The 21,063-nt window shown below is 39.3% G+C and overlaps 1 protein-coding gene across 1 annotated transcript in view; it reads right to left on the bottom strand.

Annotated features, from left to right (window-relative positions):
• Window positions 1-311: 311 nt before the first annotated feature.
• Window positions 312-21,063, bottom strand: part of pid1 (phosphotyrosine interaction domain containing 1) — a 30,957-nt gene continuing 10,205 nt past the window's right edge. Inside the window, exons 2-3 of the mRNA XM_066709661.1 lie at window positions 19,456-19,602; window positions 312-2,990 (exon numbers count right to left, since the gene is read on the bottom strand). Coding sequence (XP_066565758.1) covers window positions 2,514-2,990; window positions 19,456-19,602 — 624 coding nt within the window. The 3' untranslated portion in view covers window positions 312-2,513. The remainder of the gene's footprint in view (window positions 2,991-19,455; window positions 19,603-21,063) is intronic.

The raw sequence follows: 21,063 nt of genomic DNA, 5'->3' as shown, positions 1-21,063 counted from the left end.
TAATAATAAAGATTCTCCTATGATTGCTGTGAAGTGTCTTTTTTGTGACTAAAAAATATATCAAAATGGTTTTAGAAGTTTTGCTGCATGTAAAATACAATCACACATTCTGAAAGGAATACAAATTCCTTTTGAAAACCAGTCTTTTGAAACCATCCAACTGTGATATTTTATAGTGAGATATTTTAGGGTTACTTTAAGAACAATATTTCCTTTCATGCTTATTTAAAAAAAGTATTCAGGAAGGTTTTAAGGAATCTAGCCCCACCCCACCCCACCACCACCTCCACCTCCTGTCTAGAAGCCAACCATCTCATTTATCCTTTATTAGATTTTCAAAGCAGCACTATTTTAACAATGATGACATAATAGTTCATAACCAGGAGAAACCCCAGTTATGTAGCATGATTAAATTGTTCATTTTAATCAATATATATATAAAAACAACTATTTATCAAAGACAGATCAAGTTGCATTGAAAGTAGCTCACAAAAGCAGCTTATTACAATAATGTTATCAGGGTAAATAACTTTCTTTCCCCCATGAAGATAAACTGTACTCTAACTTCAGGAATCCTCCCCCCCCCCCGCCTTCCGTTTCTCTAAGGCCATAGCGACTGGAAATATGCACTTGGTATGTGCGAAGTAATTGACTAACACTGCAGATGTTTAACTCCCTGGATGTTATCAACAGCAGCCAGGTGTAGATGGTCAGGGTAGAGGGAGCTGGCAAGACTTTTCCCCAAGCATAAATAATTATATGCCACACAAATTCATATTATTTCTATTCTAGCTTTTGTGTGAAAGCATATGGAAATTATGCAAAACATTTACTCAATACTTAACTTGCTGGCTTCCCGTTTCAAAGGAAGTCAGTGCCGGCAGAAGTCTTGGTAAATGAGCTTTCAGGATCCAAGTTCATACCAGTTTGGACTGTGGGAACTGATGGTAGGATTATGTAAGAGACATGTCCATTAGTAACTCAACTGATAAGCCAGAATACACAGGTATCTGTAGGTGATGGGAAGACAAAGAGCAGAGGCCCTGTCCACCTTTGGCTTATTGCAGACAATATTCTGTCCCAATATTTTGTTGCTCTTGTGTTTTTCAGCCCACTACTACTATACATGTTGTATTACTAAAGGGGGGACCTAAGAAACAGACGTCAGATATTGAATTGTGGAGTCAGGCTGCCAACCTACTCTATCCTTACTCAGGGTAATGCTGGTTACACATTGATATAATTCATAATGATATGCTTTTAAAATAAAGATCAGTAACTGTGATAGATAGAGCACTGTAGTAGCCACTGTGGATCCATGACATCAATAATACTCCAATATTACTCAAAGATACACATTTTAGTACAATTACATTAATGGGGTGTTATTTTCCATGTTTACGGTTTTAGTTTTTACCCAGCTATGTATATGTGAAATGTTATTATATACTGTGGTGGTAGTCATTATAATGCTTTTGGTTACATATACAAAGGAATCTCAGCACAAGAATTGTATATTACTATTATATACACATCGGTTACACTGCATATTTGTCGGTATCCGTATCTCCATGTACACGTTGTACTTCGCATTGGCTTGACCACCACCTGCCACTCAACCCACAGCACAGTTCTGTTTAATACTGTAAGTAAACATCCAGAAATTCAAGACGATTGTGGGTGTGTGGATTTTGTACAGTCAATGTTTTGGTTTGTTTTCTGTTTTGTAAATTAATCTGTGCATCCAAAATGTTCATTTTAATGCCAAGTGCTTCAGTCACTTTTCACATAAAAACAAAAAAGTTAATCCACATTTTTCCACAACGATGAACACATTCTTTCCTTTTTTTATCTGGAAATAAGTCTGAGTGAAAATAAAGACACACACAAAAAAAAAAATTAAAACATTTAAGGCAAACGTTACAAATAATAGTAATAATTTGGTATATTTCATATACTTATAATGTTTGCCTCTTGTCTTCTGGAAGGTGGAAAAGGCAGTGGATGGAGGAGGGTACTGTCTCTTTAAACTCCTCCTAATGCGTCTTCACAGCTTTCTGGCTGCTGAATATCAGCTTTGTTGAATCACAAAGTCTGAGGACGGTTCCACAGGCTCTGTACAATAACGTGATGGATTTCATTAGGCAAATTGGAGCGAATTACAGTCGAGAGACAAGTCTTAGTTTTTTGTCAAGCTTGTGAGAGAAAGAGAGAGAGAAGAAAGGATGAAAAAAGAAAAGCTTATTCTCACATTTACAGCGCAGCAGCAGCTTTGCAACAGGAATGTAATTACTTTAATGATGCAGATCTGTAGGTTTGTGAATCGGCCTTTTGATTTGCAAAGGCGGTCAACCAGGAGAGGGGCAAGGATTTTTCTCTGCTTTTCTTTCGCGTTTCTTTTTTCTAATTCCCCCGTTTCCCCCAAATTACCCCCCCTCCCCCATCCCTAACCACTACCACCGCTATTCCCTTATCCTTTTCACATTCCCTCGGACAAAAGCGGTCCCTCTGGCTCAGCCGTCGTCGGTGGCGAACTCCTGGGGGAACTCGTCCGAGGAGCTGCTCTTGTGGATCCGCCCGTCGTTCTTCATGCTGTTGAAGGTCTTCTTGAAGGCCTCCATCATGGCGTGGGCCAGTTTCTTGGCCTCCAGCTTGCTCTCGCACTCCACCGCATGGCAGTCCATCTGGAAGGTCAAGTCATCGTTGATTTCCCGGTAGATCCAGGCGAAGATGTTGGGGCTGACGTGATGGTCGGCCGTGCAGTAGGCGATGCGCGCCACTTGGTAGGTGTCCATGTGGACCGTGGCCTCCCCCCGTCCATCCAGGTGGTGCAGCCGGACCTGGAATGGCCGGATCTCCAGCACCGCGTTGGCCGGCATGATGTCCTCTTGAGAGAGCGCCCTCTGCTCCCACAGCCCGATCACCGCCGGCTCGGTGCAGCCTGATAAAAACTGAGTCCCCGGGATGCTCACCTTGCCCAGATACGTCACCTGCAAACAAAAAAAAGAAATCAGTGCTTAATTCAAATCCATCATTCAGATGGAGAGTTTCATTCAGTGGTTTATTTTAATCAATACAAGACCTACTAAATCAAAGGGAGATTAAGTTGCATAGGCTGTTGTTGTTGGGGACTAAAGTTCAGGACCACTACTCCAGAAAGTGGTGCTGCTCAGGCACGGTGCAGGCAAGTCCCCAATCCAACAGGTTTATTTTAAAGGTCACTTTGAAAATGATTTATAGATGATCCATATGACCAGAATTAAATGTTTCTCGTCTTTATATCCATCTCTCTCTCTCATATATATATGAGATAGATATAAAGACAAGAAACATTTAATTCTGGTCATATGGATCATCTATGTATCTAATTGAATTGGGGCTCTGAAAGTCCAGGGTTTGAGGCCTGTGTTCCTCAAACGTGGATGGATCCCAGGATCTTCCCATCTTCATTCCATGAGTTTGCCAAGGCCTTATGTATGTTGTGATCAAAATAAACCTCTGGGCATGCTGGACTGGCGGCATCCTTGAGCATCAGGGTTGAGCCACACTGGAATACAAAACCTCAACACGTTCTGGGGGGGCACGATTAATGTTCCCTATAGTGACAAAGAAGGGTGTCTTGGAAAGAGGTGCCCTCCAAAAAAAAAAAAAAAAAAATCAGTTGGATCTGCAACTTTGCTTGAATACAAACTGATAACACTGACACTGTTGACTCTATTATCAGTCAGCAGCTCTAATGAAAAGCACACTGCAGAGGAATGACAGTTTCAGAAACAACAGGCGACTTGATATGTTCCTTCTGTGAGCTCCAGAAATGCCTGTCGAGCCTCCAAAAGATAAATCTTATCCCAGGATGTTGCATCGGGAGCTTGTTTGTGGAATGTGCTCTCGGCTGAAGTCCAAAGTCTGCAGGTTGTGTTAAAAATGAAACCAGGCAGGAATCTTGCAAACCTGGGAAATTGACTAATTAAGGCCTTTCCAATGTGTTCAACATAATGTTTAAATTTTACTGGAACGGACAGAATCCCATGTGCCGTGAGAGTCTGGCCATGGAACAATATGCTTCGTTCAGAAGATTTAGCCAAGGTCACCCTTTATTCCCAGCATGGGTTAAAAACAGTTTGTAGGAATGAGTGTGAGTTTCAAAATGGCAAAACACTCACATTGTTTTAATTTTATAATACAAACAGATTTATTTTTTTTACTCTGTATTCTGTAACATACACTCACCTAAAGGATTATTAGGAACACCTTTTCAATTTCTCATTAATGCAATTATCTAACCAACCAATCACATGGCAGTTGCTTCAATGCATTTAGGGGTGTGGTCCTGGTCAAGACAATCTCCTGAACTCCAAACTGAATGTCTGAATGGGAAAGAAAGGTGATTTAAGCAATTTTGAGCGTGGCATGGTTGTTGGTGCCAGACGGGCCGGTCTGAGTATTTCACAATCTGCTCAGTTACTGGGATTTTCACGCACAACCATTTCTAGGGTTTACAAAGAATGGTGTGAAAAGGGAAAAACATCCAGTATGCGGCAGTCCTGTGGGCGAAAATGCCTTGTTGATGCTAGAGGTCAGAGGAGAATGGGCCGACTGATTCAAGCTGATAGAAGAGCAACTTTGACTGAAATAACCACTCGTTACAACCGAGGTATGCAGCAAAGCATTTGTGAAGCCACAACACGTACAACCTTGAGGCGGATGGGCTACAACAGTAGAAGACCCCACCGGGTACCACTCATCTCCACTACAAATAGGAAAAAGAGGCTACAATTTGCACAAGCTCACCAAAATTGGACAGTTGAAGACTGGAAAAATGTTGCCTGGTCTGATGAGTCTCGATTTCTGTTGAGACATTCAGATGGTAGAGTCAGAATTTGGCGTAAACAGAATGAGAACATGGATCCATCATGCCTTGTTACCACTGTGCAGGCTGGTGGTGGTGGTGTAATGGTGTGGGGGATGTTTTCTTGGCACACTTTAGGCCCCTTAGTGCCAATTGGGCATCGTTTAAATGCCACGGCCTACCTGAGCATTGTTTCTGACCATGTCCATCCCTTTATGACCACCATGTACCCATCCTCTGATGGCTACTTCCAGCAGGATAATGCACCATGTCACAAAGGTCCAATCATTTCAAATTGGTTTCTTGAACATGACAATGAGTTCACTGTACTAAACTGGCCCCCACAGTCACCAGATCTCAACCCAATAGAGCATCTTTGGGATGTGGTGGAACGGGAGCTTCGTGCCCTGGATGTGCATCCCACAAATCTCCATCAACTGCAAGATGCTATCCTATCAATATGGGCCAACATTTCTAAAGAATGCTTTCAGCACCTTGTTGAATCAATGCCACGTAGAATTAAGGCAGTTCTGAAGGAGAAAGGGGGTCAAACACAGTATTAGTATCGTGTTCCTAATAATCCTTTAGGTGAGTGTATAATACAATATTGATATTTAAATCAATTGCTTGTGATTAGAAACATGGTACATAAGGAATGGGAGATGAGAAGAGAGTTAAGAACAAGTCTGAAATAGATCCTTAATAGAAATAGAATGCTTAAACAGATGTTGTAAATGCATTTTTTAAATTTAATTCCAGAAATGTTTTATACGGAGGACAGATTATTGAAATTAAACACATGAGGAATATCCCCCAAAACTTGTTTCCTTTAGGTGATGCTATTAGGATGTCTAATCTGATCAGCTCAGCTTGGGTTATGGTTTTGAGCAACAACATTAAGACATTGAACAGTGAAAGTCAAGACTTGAACTTGTAGGTCAAAGATCGTTGTTTGGGGTTCAGTGAAATTCACCGAAATCATTTTTGACTGTAATTACAATATGCTGACAAGTACCATTAATCTCAAGAAATGCTGAGTCTATGAGGCCTATTTATGGCTCGGTTATTCTTGCTGACATCACACTTATACACACACACACACAAATATGCACGTGTGCTATACATGACGAAGCAGCGATCAGCTGAAATATCAGTGGAGGAAATCTTACTCAGTTCAACAATGGTATTAAAACCTGACTTAGGTCAAGGAATTGTTCTACATCAGCCAGTAAAAAAAAACTTGAGGAAAAAAAAACAAAACGTATTTTTCTGTCTTAATCCGTTTACTCAGTGGCCTACAAATAGAGATCAAATCTCTAGCTGAACAATATAATCTCCATTAATTCTTACTTTCAGAAGTTTAAATTAAATCAACATGGCCACATAGATATTGGCAATGACATGATTGCTTGAACAGAATAACTGTTGGATCTCGTGCAACTGGCATGTTCTCTGAAAACAAAGAGAACCGCCGTGGGTTCATCATAAACTACTTGTGCGTGTTATTCATAAAGAGAAGCCGTGTCTCAGGATATAAAGTTCCTATGCAACATGTATGACTTCAAAATATCCTAATGTAACAGTGCACAATGACTCGTAAAGCAACACTTGAACCGCAAAAAGATATTATTATTATTTTTTTTTTTTTTTTAAGTATACTGATTATTAAGATAATTAATATTAATTAAGTTTACCATGGACTAAGCATTTATTTGTTTTAATTTGTTGCAGATTTTGAAGCTAAAATTTATTTATGCCAAACATCACTCATTAGGAAAATATAATCCATTTGGGCTGAGGTAAATGCCAGAAAGCTCTTTCCAACAGCAAACTGTTGATATTCTAGCCCCATAGCCGCCAACTTTCTTCTAGTGGCAAAAACAAATCTTGAACCAGGAGGAAGGAGAGTTTGTTGGCCCATCGCTGGCTCTGGAGACCCGAGACATTCCTCTAGCTAACCAAACAGAGGCAACCTCATTTTATCAGCATATGGCCAGAGGAAATCCAGTTTTAAATAAGAAATATGTTGTCTGCCTCAAAGCAGTTTATTTTTTTATTTTTTTAAGAGAAAGTTTACTGTAAATCCCAGAATATCATGCAGACTAAATATATTTACTCTGGTCACCAAAAACATTAGCACACCTGTGCTGCTATTTACAATGTACAATTCAGTCAGCTTCGACTGAGAAACCTGAGGGGGGGGGGGAGGGGGGAAGGTCTGTATAGCTTAGTGGACACCAAAGAACTTGTTATTTTTCACACTTAATGAATTTCCATTTAGACTTATTTTTTCTTCAACGCATGTGGTCATTTTCATGTGTATTCATCAGAATATGTATAAACACTGGGACAAACCTTAAAAATACCTGACCGTAGCGCAGCATGTATGTTACAGACATACCGAATGCCTGTTCATAACCTCCCTATATATAAATGTATACAAAAGATTCCTTGTCCATACAGTACTGGGTTTAACCACGCTTCTTGTTATTAAGATCATCTCTGGATCATCATGTCATCTATATCACAGCTATGTCACACAGAAATACAGTAGGTACACCTGCATTACAGCATTTCTCAACATAAACACTAACCCAACTAATCAACTACATTCAAGCTGTACTTGAATTTGCCTTACGTTTACAGCATCTCTGGTGTCTAGCACAGTCTGTTATTTGCAGGAGTCTGTGAGCCTGAATTCTTAGCAGTCTTAATGCTTTGATGTCAGTGATCCCAACCATAGGCCACGCTCTTTGACCCCTCAACAGCCCAAGCACTACTGATAATGCACTGTCGCTTTACTAAGCGTTCAATTAAAGCACAGATTACAAAGTTCACATGGTTTGCCTTTACATTTGTCGAAGTGGGTGGGCCCTTGAAAAAACATCAGGAATTTAAGAAATAAGGCTACAGAATGTGTGTGTGTGTGTGTGTGTGTGTATAACGGTAACTTCATTCGAAGTCTGTGATTTGCAGTAATCATGTTCATATATAGTGTTTTTGCCCTGAGGAATTCTCCAGCTACACTCTTTGTATATGGGTACATATATTCAGACGAACACTAAGGCAGGTAACATCTGCTCCATAGTTCCTTTCATAAAGTAACTTACATGTTCAAAACATGTCTTTCATACTTGACATGCCCAAATGGCAACTTATTACTTCAAACTAAAGCGATTATGAAAATAACCACAATTACACGATTAACTTGGCTTGGATGTTAATGCAGGGCAACAAAATGGTGGTGATACAAACTTAGATGAGCTCATTGTTGGCACTGACAGCAAGAACTCCAAACAGATAACCACAAAGATGAACTGGCAGAAAGGAAATTAGTCATATTTATAGATGGCAAAAACTGCAGAGATTGTGATCCTGGTAGCTTAACTTGAGGAAGTCACAGTTCCCCAAAGCTCAATCCCCGAGTCCTCCCCAGCTGTGTTTAATTCCACAATACCCTAGAGAATGTGACCACTAGATGTTTTAATTTGTGCATACCATTGTTATACTTTTAATAATAATAATAATAATAATAATAATAATAATAATAATAATAATAAACATTTAATCAGATACAAAAATACATAATGAAACTGCACTATTAAGAGGAAAAGAGGGGGAAACAAATCTCTCACAATCCAAACAGCCCTAAAATATAGATCACCAGTAAATTAAATTACCACTGGAGCCAATAAAAGAGATAAAAACCAAACAAGCAATCCAGGTTAATTCAAAGTCTAACAGTAGAGGAAATGTGATGTCACTTGAGAATATACAATTCCCTCAGAAATTCAGTATATTCTCTCATTATACATATCACATCAGAATAGAACAGAATTAAAACAATTTAGCGGTGATCCTCAAATACAGAATTGGAGACTTGGAGAAACAGCTGCTTCTGAACCACATCATCAGGTTTAAGGCCGTCTTCCATTTCAATTCTTCAGCACTGAAGTGATAAACTAACTTATGAAGCATCCATGCAGCCATATAATGCATCACACTTGGCACAGGACAAATCTCTCCTGATAAGTATGTAGCTAGCAAACACCAAACCACCCGAGACTCCATCCTTGTAAATACAAGACTTTGGAGATTTATATTTTCCCCCCTGAGAGTTTTCAGTTGATCATATTAGAAAGAATTTTCCATTGGCAGCTATGTTCAGAGAGAAGCCTAATTAGATTGGAGAGGAATAAACAGTGAAATTGCTCTTTGCATCGTAAATTCGTGAGCTCTGCTGGAGGTGCTGATTCGGAATCCAACTGTATAGGCCTGTATTTGTTCAAGTTCTTGAGTAAACACATTTGTCCAGGAACCGTTTTCTCAAGAGCGTAATGAAGCAGAAGTTAGGGTCCATTTAACCTACAGCATGTGGTTGGTCTTTTCTGAATGTCGTGTGCCTCAAAGCAACATGTTTAAGGGGTCTTTGTTGTAATTGGTATTCTTACTCTTTGCATTCAAGTGTGTCTATACATTATAAAGAGTGGAAAACAAATCTCGATCTTTGCAATATCAAAAAAAATCAGTATTCTGCTATTTTCCATACTGGTTTGCCTGCAGTGCAAATGCATTACCCACAAAGACACAAAACTGCCTCTTTTACGATTAGGCTAAATTTCGGTTAAATCAGCTTCTTTAAATGACTTTATGATCCCAAGTTGATTTTGGTGATAGTATGTGTGTGAAAATGGGAGCAGCCATGTTGAAAAAGTTTATTTGATTTATTAATATCAATTCATTTTGGTGCCAGATTCTCCATTAATCCAATGTACAAGAACACAGCCAACTGAGGCTTCTCACCAAAATCATTCATAACCATTTTGTGCCATTTTTTCTGCAGTGACTTAATGCTAAATATATATGAAACATTACAAAATGATTTGGCGTTCTGTATCTATTGTGCAATCTTCGACAGCTAGCATCTGAAGACAAGCTGGAGGTTTTTTCAACATTGTAATTTGCAGGGTAATGGAGGGGTCAAAATTCTGTGTAGAAGGACTGTTTATCTGAAAAGAGCTGGTATGTCTAGCTGGCTGTGTTTTCTGTCGTTTGAAGATATATGCGCAATGTAATGCAATGTCAGGACATGGTGTAAATAATACATTTAGCATGAGAAAATATTTTGCTCAAGATTTGAAAATGCAGACAATTATGTCCATATCCAAGCCAAAAATCTGTAAAAGAACCTCTGTAAAAGAATTTCCATATGAATACATTGCTTTTGGGGGAAGAAAAAGATCATAAATACTTCACTGCAACATAGCACCATTAAGGTAATCTTGAATAAATTATTCACTCCATGATAAATGTATGTTCAGGAAAGTAGGCCATTACAGTTTTACAAATAAGGGCTTAAATGTAAACCCGTGACTAAACACTTGCATACGTTAAATACACACATGGTCACAATTACGAGATTTTTAGAAATGTCATGGAATGTACAGTACTGTATTCTGTGAGACAAGAAAAGGGTCTTACTAGTAAACCAGTCTGCATGTCCGACAAAGTATATATAGATATTTTTTTAATATATGAAAAGTAATAAACTTTACTTTAACAATGCTGTCTTAGGTCTGCAATCCTCCTGTGGAATGGTTAAGAGCCTGGAATGACATTATCCATCCATCTGGTCTTTCCATCAGCCCTGGTCACTGTGCATTCACCATGGCAGTACAAAATACAAGTTGACTGAAGAAGATGAAAATGAAGAAGATGAAGAAAGCTGGCTACTACTTAGAAAACTTAGAATCATTATACAGCCAAATATAATGTATCCAAATAATAATAAAGATATGTGTCTGCCTGGCAAGCAAGCAGCATTAATTTCCAGAAAAATATCAGCAAGACAGGTCCCCAGTCTCTTCACAGCGCAGCTTTCCAACGTGTGATGGAGGAAACGGGACATGGCACTGGCACATCGTTTGGATTTCATCTGCGTTTGGAAGCCACAGAGAATCGTAGAGTGAAGACTGTAATATACTCCCTGTTGTCATGTTATTTTCCATACATGTGCTGTGGTGAACTCAATTATTCTGTAAGACAGTGCTTGCATGAAAAACTGCCTCGCATTCCTCTTAGAGGGTCATAAATCGCGTAGCCCTGCGCCTCGGGCTGCCCAATTTCCAACGTCAAGTCCCATTTTCAGACAGAGCTGCTTATCGAATCAACCAAACCACATTTTGTAGATTAATTCTGCAGGCCTGACAGCAATATGATTTAAATAAAGGATGTCATGCAACACAGGATGGCAGCACTGGTGGAAGGCAGGCAAAACAATGTGTTTCTTGTCGGGTATCAAAGGCCTTCGCATCACCCTGTAATTTATCACTTTTCTATCCTGACAACATGAAATTTGATATATTAAATGTAATCATTAAAATGAATGCAGATTAAGCTGGACATTTATTTTGTGTAAAACTTTACCAGACACAAAGAACATAAAGTTGTAGTTTTTGACATGGCTATTTATGTAATGTGGTTTCCAAACTGTACTTCCTTTGAAATAAATACATATTTATATATTTACAAATTTTTCTAGGAAACAATGGTTTAATTTCTAGTTAATGTAAGAGTTCCTGTTTTTGGCATTGTTATTCAGACTACGGTATAAGGCCAATATACAGTGTTATGGCAACAATGCTCCCTGTAATTTCCATTAGTCGGAGTGGCAGAACAGAAAAATATCTGAGATGCAAAAATACGGTCCAGGGGTAAGGGCCCCAGAGGGTGTATCGGTCACTACAATTATACAAAATGAAGAGTGGACAATATCCATTATCATCATCACACTACAACTACCAACAGTACTTAAATAAAACGCATCCCATCCAGTTCATGAAACTACAATTCCAAGAGCCAGACTGAAATGTATTACAAATTACAGCCCAAAAAGAGGACAGTGGGCATCAGAAATGCACTATGAAGTATGAATTAAGTATAGGCCTAGTAGGAGTATGGAAAGTAGTAGCAGTACTTTAATAGTAGGATAGTTTTATACAACAAACAACCCAGACATCAACACAAATCTAGATATAAAGAAAGTGGCATTCAGCACTTCAAATACTATTACATAGACTGTTTCTTTACAATAACTTAAAGTTTTCAAGGAATATATGGGCACTTGACAGTTATAATTAATACTTTTTCAATATTAATGGAATTGATTTACTGGGGCTCTCTCTCTCTTTCTTTTGTATATTTGACTTGTCCACAAGATACACAAATGTACATATACACCGATCAGCCATAACATTATGACCACCTGCCTAATATTGTGTAGGTCCCCCTTTTGCCACCAAAACAGCCCTGACCCGTCGAGGCATGGACTCCACTAGACCTCTGAAGGTGTGCTGTGGTATCTGGGACCAAGACGTTAGTAGCAGATCCTTTAAGTCCTGTAAGTTGTGAGGTGGGGCCTCCATGGATCGGACTTGTTTGTCCAGCACATCCCACAGATGCTCGATTGGATTGAGATCTGGGGAATTTGGAGGCCAAGTCAACACCTTGAACTCATCATTCATCAGACCAGGCCACCTTCTTCCATTGCTCCGTGGCCCAGTTCTGATGCTCACGTGCCCATTGTAGGTGCTTTCGGCAGTGGACAGGGGTCAGCATGGGCACCCTGACCGGTCTGCGGCTATGCAGCCCCATACGCAACAAACTGCGATGCACTGTGTGTTCTGACACCTTTCTATCAGAACCAGCAACTTTTTCAGCAAATCGGAGCAACAGTAGCTCGTCTGTTGGATCGGACCACATGGGCCAGCCTTCGCTCCCCACGTGCATCAGTGAGCCTTGGCCGTCCATGACCCTGTCGCCGGTTCACCGCTTTTCCTTCCTTGGAGCACTTTTGATAGGTACTGACCACTGCAGACCGGGAACACCCCACAAGAGCTGCAGTTTTGGAGATGCTCTGACCCAGTCGTCTAGCCATCACAATGTGGCCCTTGTCAAAGTCGCTCAGATCATTACATTTGCCCATTTTTCCTGCTTCTAACACATCAACTTTGAGGACAAAATGTTCACTTTCTGCCTAATATATTCCACCCACTGACAGGTGCCATGATAACGAGATTATCAGTGTTATTCACTTCACCTGTCAGTGGTCATAATGTTATGGCTGATCGGTGTATACACGCATGCAACCTGGTCGGAGGTTGTTGGTTCATTCATTAAAGAGGAAAGGGGTGGGGTGTATCCGGTATTCTCCAGTTCGGGATCAACCGCCCCCTCTACTATATATTTTTCATCAGATCGGCCCTTCTCTCAAAAATGGCCCATGGGAAATCAGAAACCTCATGTCTGATTAGTGCTTCTCATTGATAAAACAGGCACAATATGTCCTTATAGAGGCTAAACGAGTACACTCAGGTCTGAGATAGGTTTCCACGTCCTTTGTGTAGTCTACAGGGCAGGCAGACCATACTGTGGCTGTCAAAATCTCCATTGAGACCTTATTTATGAGAAAAAGATCCACAGCTGCTGTATGTAACAGATAGTACTGGACAAAACCGAGCTGGTTCAACTCCAGATTTCTCAAGCTGTTCCTCGTCACGCTGGAGAGCCAAAGTCCAGCCACGCTGCGATTTCTCAAGAGTGCGTCGTCGCTACACTAAGAACATTGGCATGCGTACCCCGGCTGGTGTTTAATAATACAAACTATTAGAACATAGTGACAGTGATATGATATTGTTGTTGAGTAATTACAAGTGTATAGAACAGCAGTCCCGTGACTCAGATGGAAGGATGCTAGGTATGGATGTTGTAGCATGTAGGAAAACATTCACACGTGTTAACAGTACACTTCCTTGTAAATACACTGTGAAAACTTGTCAAGCGTCACACTGCTTGGATCCGGGGGGGGCCTAAATCATACTCATCTGACTTAAGGGATGTGAAACTCATGCAGCATTAAAAAAAAGAAGCCAATCACTTCACTTCCTGTAGAAGTTTTATCAGTCCAATGCTATGCTGCCAGTGTCCACTTAAATTAAAACATGTAATCGTACAATCGCCCCAATTGTTATATTAAACATGTTGCAGTACCTAAATAGTACTTTGTGAATATGGCTTTACTTCAGACCACTGCTAGCACCACAGGAAACACTTTCTTGTCCATGTTGCATGATTAAATAAACCTCTCTAATTAAGGAATGCACTGCACCCGATTTATTTGGAAATGCAGTGGCAATGTGTTAATAATCTAAGTGGTAAAAGGTGGCGGTACTCTGGTTTAATCTCCTAAACAGAACTAAATTGTTGCATACCATCTCCGTATTTAGAAGGGAAGTTGTTAACATTTTTCTGCACATGTACAAATGTGAGCAGGAACAGACAGCCTGGAATATAACCACATGTACAAGATCTTCTCTTTAATTACTCTGTGGAGAAACGGCACATAGATTGCCTTATGTACACCCTGGATGAGCTATCAAACGGACTCCTTGAAACCCTCAATGGAAGCATTTATTTTAATAGAAACCTAGAGCTGTGCGCATACCAGCCACAAGGGGCATCATTCTGCTATTGGACATAACTCCCCACCAGCTTCTGCATTGCAATCATATGCTTCATGCAATAAATATGACCAAAAATGACAAAACTGCAGCAAATTGTGAGTGGCTTCAACCCTGTAAAACTGAGCTTGGGGATTTTTTTTTTCTTTAACCTATTTTTATTCCTAACACCTTTGTTCCTGAAAACAGACTATCACTCGTTTGTCATCTGCACTTCACTTCTGCTTTCTGGATTGCTGATCTAGCACTTGAAATGTCAAGCAATAAAGCAGAAGTTACTGTGCTGTTTCGTGCCATCCCATAACAAGACGACGCTTCCTCTTGCTTTCTCCCCCAAGGCCCCATTTGTTTTGGATGTCCTTCTTCCAGCGCTGCCGTCTCGAATGTGCCCTGTGAGGAAGCAGTTTTATGGAGAGTCCAGGTACATACAGTACGTATCAAATACACTTCTGAAACGGGCCCACAAAACCCAAGGCCAAACGTAATCTAATCCTGTCTGGGTAAGACTCAGAATATTGCTTCTGACAAGAGTGGCTATTGTGATTTTAGCAGTATGTGAATTAGAAATGTATGGAATGGCAATCCAAAGTTTACACAACCTCTGGCTTAAGTTGGTTCATTGTTTGGGAATGAATATCATTGACTGTATATGTGTAAGTAGCCCTATTTTTCTTTAGAGAAGGTTTTTTTTTAATTTTTTGACCAAAGCTTAGGAAGAAGGCAGTCAGCTGTACAAGAACGATCACTATTTTATTCATTTTATGTAACTCAAACTATAGAGAGCCAAAACAAGAGTGGCAGATTAATTTACTTGAAGTGGGATTGTGGTTTATACAACAAACCAACGTATTTTTTAAAGAAAAAAATAAATCCTCTGTGGCCCGAGCAGTTACCATGATTAATATGTATGTGCTGAATATGCTCTTAACAAGAAACAGCTTGAAGCAGATACAATATAAGACCACACTTTTGCGATACCATCTGTTTAGTGGGGTCTGTCTGGGTTTTTTTACGTTATAGATTAACTGCACGCACATACACAAAAACAAAGGATAAATCAAATGCATATTACGAAGTCCTGAAAAAGAAAATAGATTTTAACCCAAGTTGACATGGTACCTTTAGGGTACCGAGATATCTTTAAAAACCAGTCCTGCGGTTAAAGCAGTCTCTCTTTTTCAATACAGAAACAATTTTCATTTCATATTATGTTTGATGAAGACAAGCATATTTTAAATCTACAGAATATTGTTTGAGACTCATCTGTGCAAAAAGTAACTTAACCCTACTGCCACCAATAATAGCAGCTGGCTTATATACCTCTCTCCTTCCTTCTTCCTACAGATAGGGAGATGTGGAGTTTTTCTATTTATCTATCTGTCTATCTATCAATTGTGTATGCTTGTTGGGGGAAGAAAGGAAGACAGAAAACACAAAACTTTTTTTTCCTTGCATAAATGAACAAGGCTCTCAGCAATGATAAAACTGCAAGCTGACAAAGACACATAGTAACAAATAGGTATCCTATTCCCACAATTACATTCGACTGTTCTACCAGTATCTTTCACTGCAGGAACCATAGCAACGCTGTTAAGCTTTACACAGTTAAGTCATTGCATTACCAGTTAGGTCTCTCCAATCATCACAGGCTGATTAGAAATGGACGCTCGTCTCTCTAGCGCTATTATCTCACCTCCTCCACCTGGAGGAATGCGGAGTAACAACCGCCCTCTTCAAAGACCGTTTACACTTGAAGGAGCTGCTGAATCCGGGAAGCACAGGCTTTTGTGTTTGTTTTGTGTACCCGTCTCTCATTATTATATAAGACAGACAGCTAAAGCTCTGTTGTTATCCAATGGTTGCTTGTGTTTGTTATCTTGTACGTTACTAATTTAGGAATGTATGTCAAAAGGATGTAGTTATATCTTTGCAACATAATTATTCTAATGTTTTTATTGCTGTTTGAGGAAGTTAATAGTACTGTACAGAAAACTGTATATTTATCAAGATTTTCCACAGCTATAATTCAGGCCATGCAGCTCATTTATATAGATGTGTGTGTATGTGTGTGTGTATATATAACCACACACACACAGTATATAGACAACATAAACAACAATCAAAAATATATTTTATCAAGACACTAAAATAAATATATATACATGTACAGGGTGTTCCATTAGTCTCCAATCATAGAAAAAATGATACAAATGTCAATACGAAAGCCTTTACTTCACAGAATGTGCTCAATGTGTTCCTGATACACAAATCCAGATGAGATACCCAGTCAGCAAGCACACGGTGAATGATGTCAGGAGTAATGGTGTTAAATATCAATTAATACATTTTCCCTATGATTCCAGACTTATGGGACACTCTATAATAATGAATTAAAGAACCATACATTTTTTTGCCCCCAAAAAGTTCCTGTAGTATCCTAGCTAATCCAGACCGGTCAAGTCCGGGGTATGTCGTGTGTGAACGCTGGAACGTGAGGAATGCTCTCTCAGCCGCGGAGCAACGCTTCACTGTGGCGCGCAGTGAGAGCTGCCCTTTCATCGGTGTCATTTGTTTTGGCAGAGAAGCCAGAGGGGGAAAAGTACAAAAAAGAAGAAGGAGGAAAGAAAAAAAGATTAACCATTTATTTCCTTCTCTTGGCTGTCAAAAAAAATATGAGAAGTCTGGAAATATTTTACATTTCAGCACCAAGTTAAAAAAGAAACAACAAAGCCAGGGTCCACACAGATCAGCTGTTGTGTTAAATGATCCACTCTTAAAGAATCTCGAGGTGTCGTCATGTTTCTGTCAGGCCGAATCAGCTCAACACCCTCCCACCCACTTGATATTTTTTTCAACCCAGAAAATACAAGCTCCGCCATTTCTAATTATTTAGCAGTTAAATGAAACCCTGAAGCCTTGTTATACAATTCACCAAATCCCCCCTTTTAAAATAAAAGCCATTGAAAATGCAATGGGGGGAAAAAAACAAATCCCAGCCCTTTCTAATGGGTTTTCTTGGTTAAATGGATGCAGCAGTAACCATGGCAACACAGCCTGGGTCTCACCACTACCTTAGAAAAAGAGAGGAAAAAAACTTTCTACAGACATATTCTATACTTACTACAGTACAGAAGCTCAATAGTCAATTGAAATGTTTAAACTGGGCAGAAAAATCTATAGTTTCCAGGAATAAAAGAGCGCTCCCCTGTGCTAGTTAATCTGGAGGGTTTCTACGCAGACTGAAATGTAATGAACTGAAAAAGTGTGACATTACACATGACTGCTGGTGGAGCTGCTTTTAAAAAGGTAATTACTTCAGAAGCCTTATATATAAAAAAAGATTCATTTTGGAAATACATCTATGTAATATGAACTCTAGAATTCTTGTTCTGTTGAATAAATACAGCATTTAGTCAGGTTTCTACTATATAGCCTATATAGTATATATTTAAAAAGAAAATGCAAAATACATTTCAGATTTTGACTAAGTCTGGCTAACCACTAAGCTCTAACATTAAAGACTGCAAAAGAGGATAAAAGGATTGTGATGCTTTATCTCCACACAATTTAGATTCCTGAAACGTAATATAACGATAAAGAATATTTTTTTGTCTATTTGAGGTTAAGACGTCCTGTTATTAAACAAAACCATCACAGAGACAGTGGCAAATATTCACATCTAAAACGTACTGAATACATCAAAAAAATGTAATTACAAAGAAAAGGATAGTCACTAGATTCCACATAGCTCACTAGCAATGACTGCAATGATCTATAAAAATCTCAGCCCTTTCTTCCACTAAAAGCAAAATACTTATTTTTGAACTTAAATTGCAGTGTGAAAGTGTGGCAGTCTATTGTGAGTTCCAAAGGTCAAGCGCATTGAGTAAGATATAGACTTTAACTGGCACCATTGGACTGATCCCTGGGCCAGTCAGGTTACAAAGAACATGTTGTTTTTCTAGGGATGATTGTGGCAGCTAGCGTTTTTGTTCATCAGCTCACAGACAGTGGGAAGCCAGTCTCTGTGTAGCCGAAGGAATGTACATGGCAATTCCTGTAATGATCCACAAAACACACCTTTGATGTGCATCGCTTGGCGTTGCCTCCTACGCGATTAGGAAAACAAGCTTCTAATTATAATCTCTGGTGCTCTTGATGGTAACCGTCAACAGCTATTTTGGGAACATGTGCTCGTCAAAAGCATTACAGCTCTAGCCACCATGAATCAGTCTCATTTTGAATTTGCAGCACCCGTACTTTTGTTTAATTTGCCTTCTTTTTTCCCCTCCCCTTCCAAACTCTTGCCCAAGGAGATGTTGTTTTCTGTCGTTTTCACTTAGATATTCAAGAACAAGAAGTAATTAAGCCTGACTGAACTGAGCCTGTTGCTAGGCCGTCAGAGAACTGATTTCAGAGTATGACTCTTCGGCTTAACAAGACATTCGCAAGTGTCTTCAGGGAGCAGTTATGACAGACTGTGATCTGACAGGACATGGTTATCATTATTAAGTTTGTGATACAGGTGAAAATGACAAGGCTGGCAGGCAAAACTGACAATGGGGTCGGTGGGTTTGTTAAATCATTTGGAAACAACTGAAAGCCAGCCACACAGATCGAGGGAAAAGGTCACATTTAAACTCTGGAGGTTTGCAGTGAAACACAGTCTGAGAAACCCAAAGAACATTTTGATGTACAAAGCATGACAGTAGACCATAATCCTGTCAAAAAACGGCATGTATCATCGCACGTAGAAAATACTTTTGTTTGCTTTAGACAAAGAAAAACAAACCAAAAAATTGGCATCTTTTAGACAAGGTTAAACTTCTTTTTGAGAGCCAAGACTAAAACTGGGAGAGGTAACTAATCTTTTTGTGTTGATTGTGAAAATATGACACTGCCAGAGAATTAAATGTGTGAACAGAAAACAGAAAAACCGTATGACTAAGCTCAGTAATTGTTACTAAAAAGTGTTTCAAATGTAATTAATTTAAAATAAATAATGCGTTAATCAGGATCATCATCCAATTTTACACAATACATCCATAAACTGCTCAAGTGTTATCGGTGCTCAGTATGGCTCAATACCTTGTAACCAGTGTGGGCTCGGTTCTTCATTAAAGGTGTAGTGGAGCAGAGTTCAATGGCTTCTGGTTCATGGAAGATAACTGTTGGTAGAGGCTCCTTCCGCAGTGTTAACACATTGAGCTTGGTCTTCAGCATGGTCTGGAAGTGCTAAAACCAAGGAGAGAATAGTCAGTGAATGCATGAAAACAAGAGCATGCAAGAGAAAAATTCTGTTGATCAAAACTGGGCTCAGACGTATTATTGGAAGGGCCTACATGCCTTTTTATGGAGGTACCAATTTTCTCTGTGGTGGAAAGAAGTTTCTTCAAGGTCAAATGCATACCAAATGAAACAAATATGTTATAACAACAAATAATATCAAGTAAGTCATTTTGCTACATTTTATTCTTATGTTCTAGGTTGCAATTATGAAGAACAACAAGCACAATGCTTGAGGAACACCATCTAGAACAGGTAGGAAATCCCTATTTCTCACCTAGAGACCTCACTGAGCCCCACTGAGTATTTTTCTTCTTTGCAGGAAACTGATTAATTTCAATACAAGATCCTCCACCAAAAACGTGAGGAAAAAGGAAAGCTGATAAGTCTCTAATTAGAACGCTTTATGAGTTTATGTGTTCAACACATTCTACTACACAACTATACCTTTAGTAGGGTATGTGTTGTGTTTTGCACTGCCGGGCACATAAGAGTATATGTTAGTTTAAGACCATATCATAGCTTCTCCTCAGGGCTAAACATCTTGGTCAGCTTAATAACAGGAAATCTACACCAGGTGGAGCAATTCAATATTTGATTTCACATCCCTATTTCTCAGACTCATGGCGAATACGCACGCCTCATATTTTTCAGTGCTGGTGGTTCAAAAGAGGCAATGTTTACGAAAGTCCCTGAATACTATTTATACCATTTGGCTTGCAATGGGCTCTGTTTATTCTTCAACATCTTGGAATGACATTTGTCTCTTCCCTTTTTTTTTTTTTCATTTACGAAATGTTGCATATTTGTGGAAGAAACACAAACAGTAATAGCTTGTGTGTTCCAATGGGACTTGTATTGTGTACTTGGCAAATTGAAGCAGAATGACGTACTGGGCTGTTGTTGCATGAAGATATATTTATTCCCTTTTTAACAGGAACCTTCCTTCCCTTGCCACAGGAAACATGTGCCTCCTGATTCTAATTTTCTGAAAAATTCCAGGATGAATGGACAACATTGCATTGAAATTCCTACTATCACTAGGTATTTCACACACACACACTACTTCCATCTGTAGAGCAGATTACCATGGCTACACTGATCATCCAAACTTTTTATTGGTGGGGTTGGAGATAGTGTGGCCCTCTGTTATGACCTTTAACCCTTTCCAGGAAAACTAACATTTTAAATCGAGCACATCTCTGAACAGCAACATGAAATCATGGAGAACAGCCAAAGCACACGTCAGAATACATACATGTGACTTAAACAGCTCCAGGGACACAGTGTAATGCTGTATTAATCCGAACCCTGGTTCCTGCTCTTTGAGAGGCTTCAAATTTGAAACTAGAGTGAAAGGAAACTGTTGGGTACATGTAATTCAGTGCATAGCACCTCAGTTAGTTCCCA

The sequence above is a fragment of the Amia ocellicauda genome, chromosome 7, assembly GCF_036373705.1.
Source record: "Amia ocellicauda isolate fAmiCal2 chromosome 7, fAmiCal2.hap1, whole genome shotgun sequence".
Lineage (NCBI taxonomy): Eukaryota > Metazoa > Chordata > Actinopteri > Amiiformes > Amiidae > Amia > Amia ocellicauda.
This window is presented reverse-complemented; position numbering and strand designations above follow the sequence as displayed.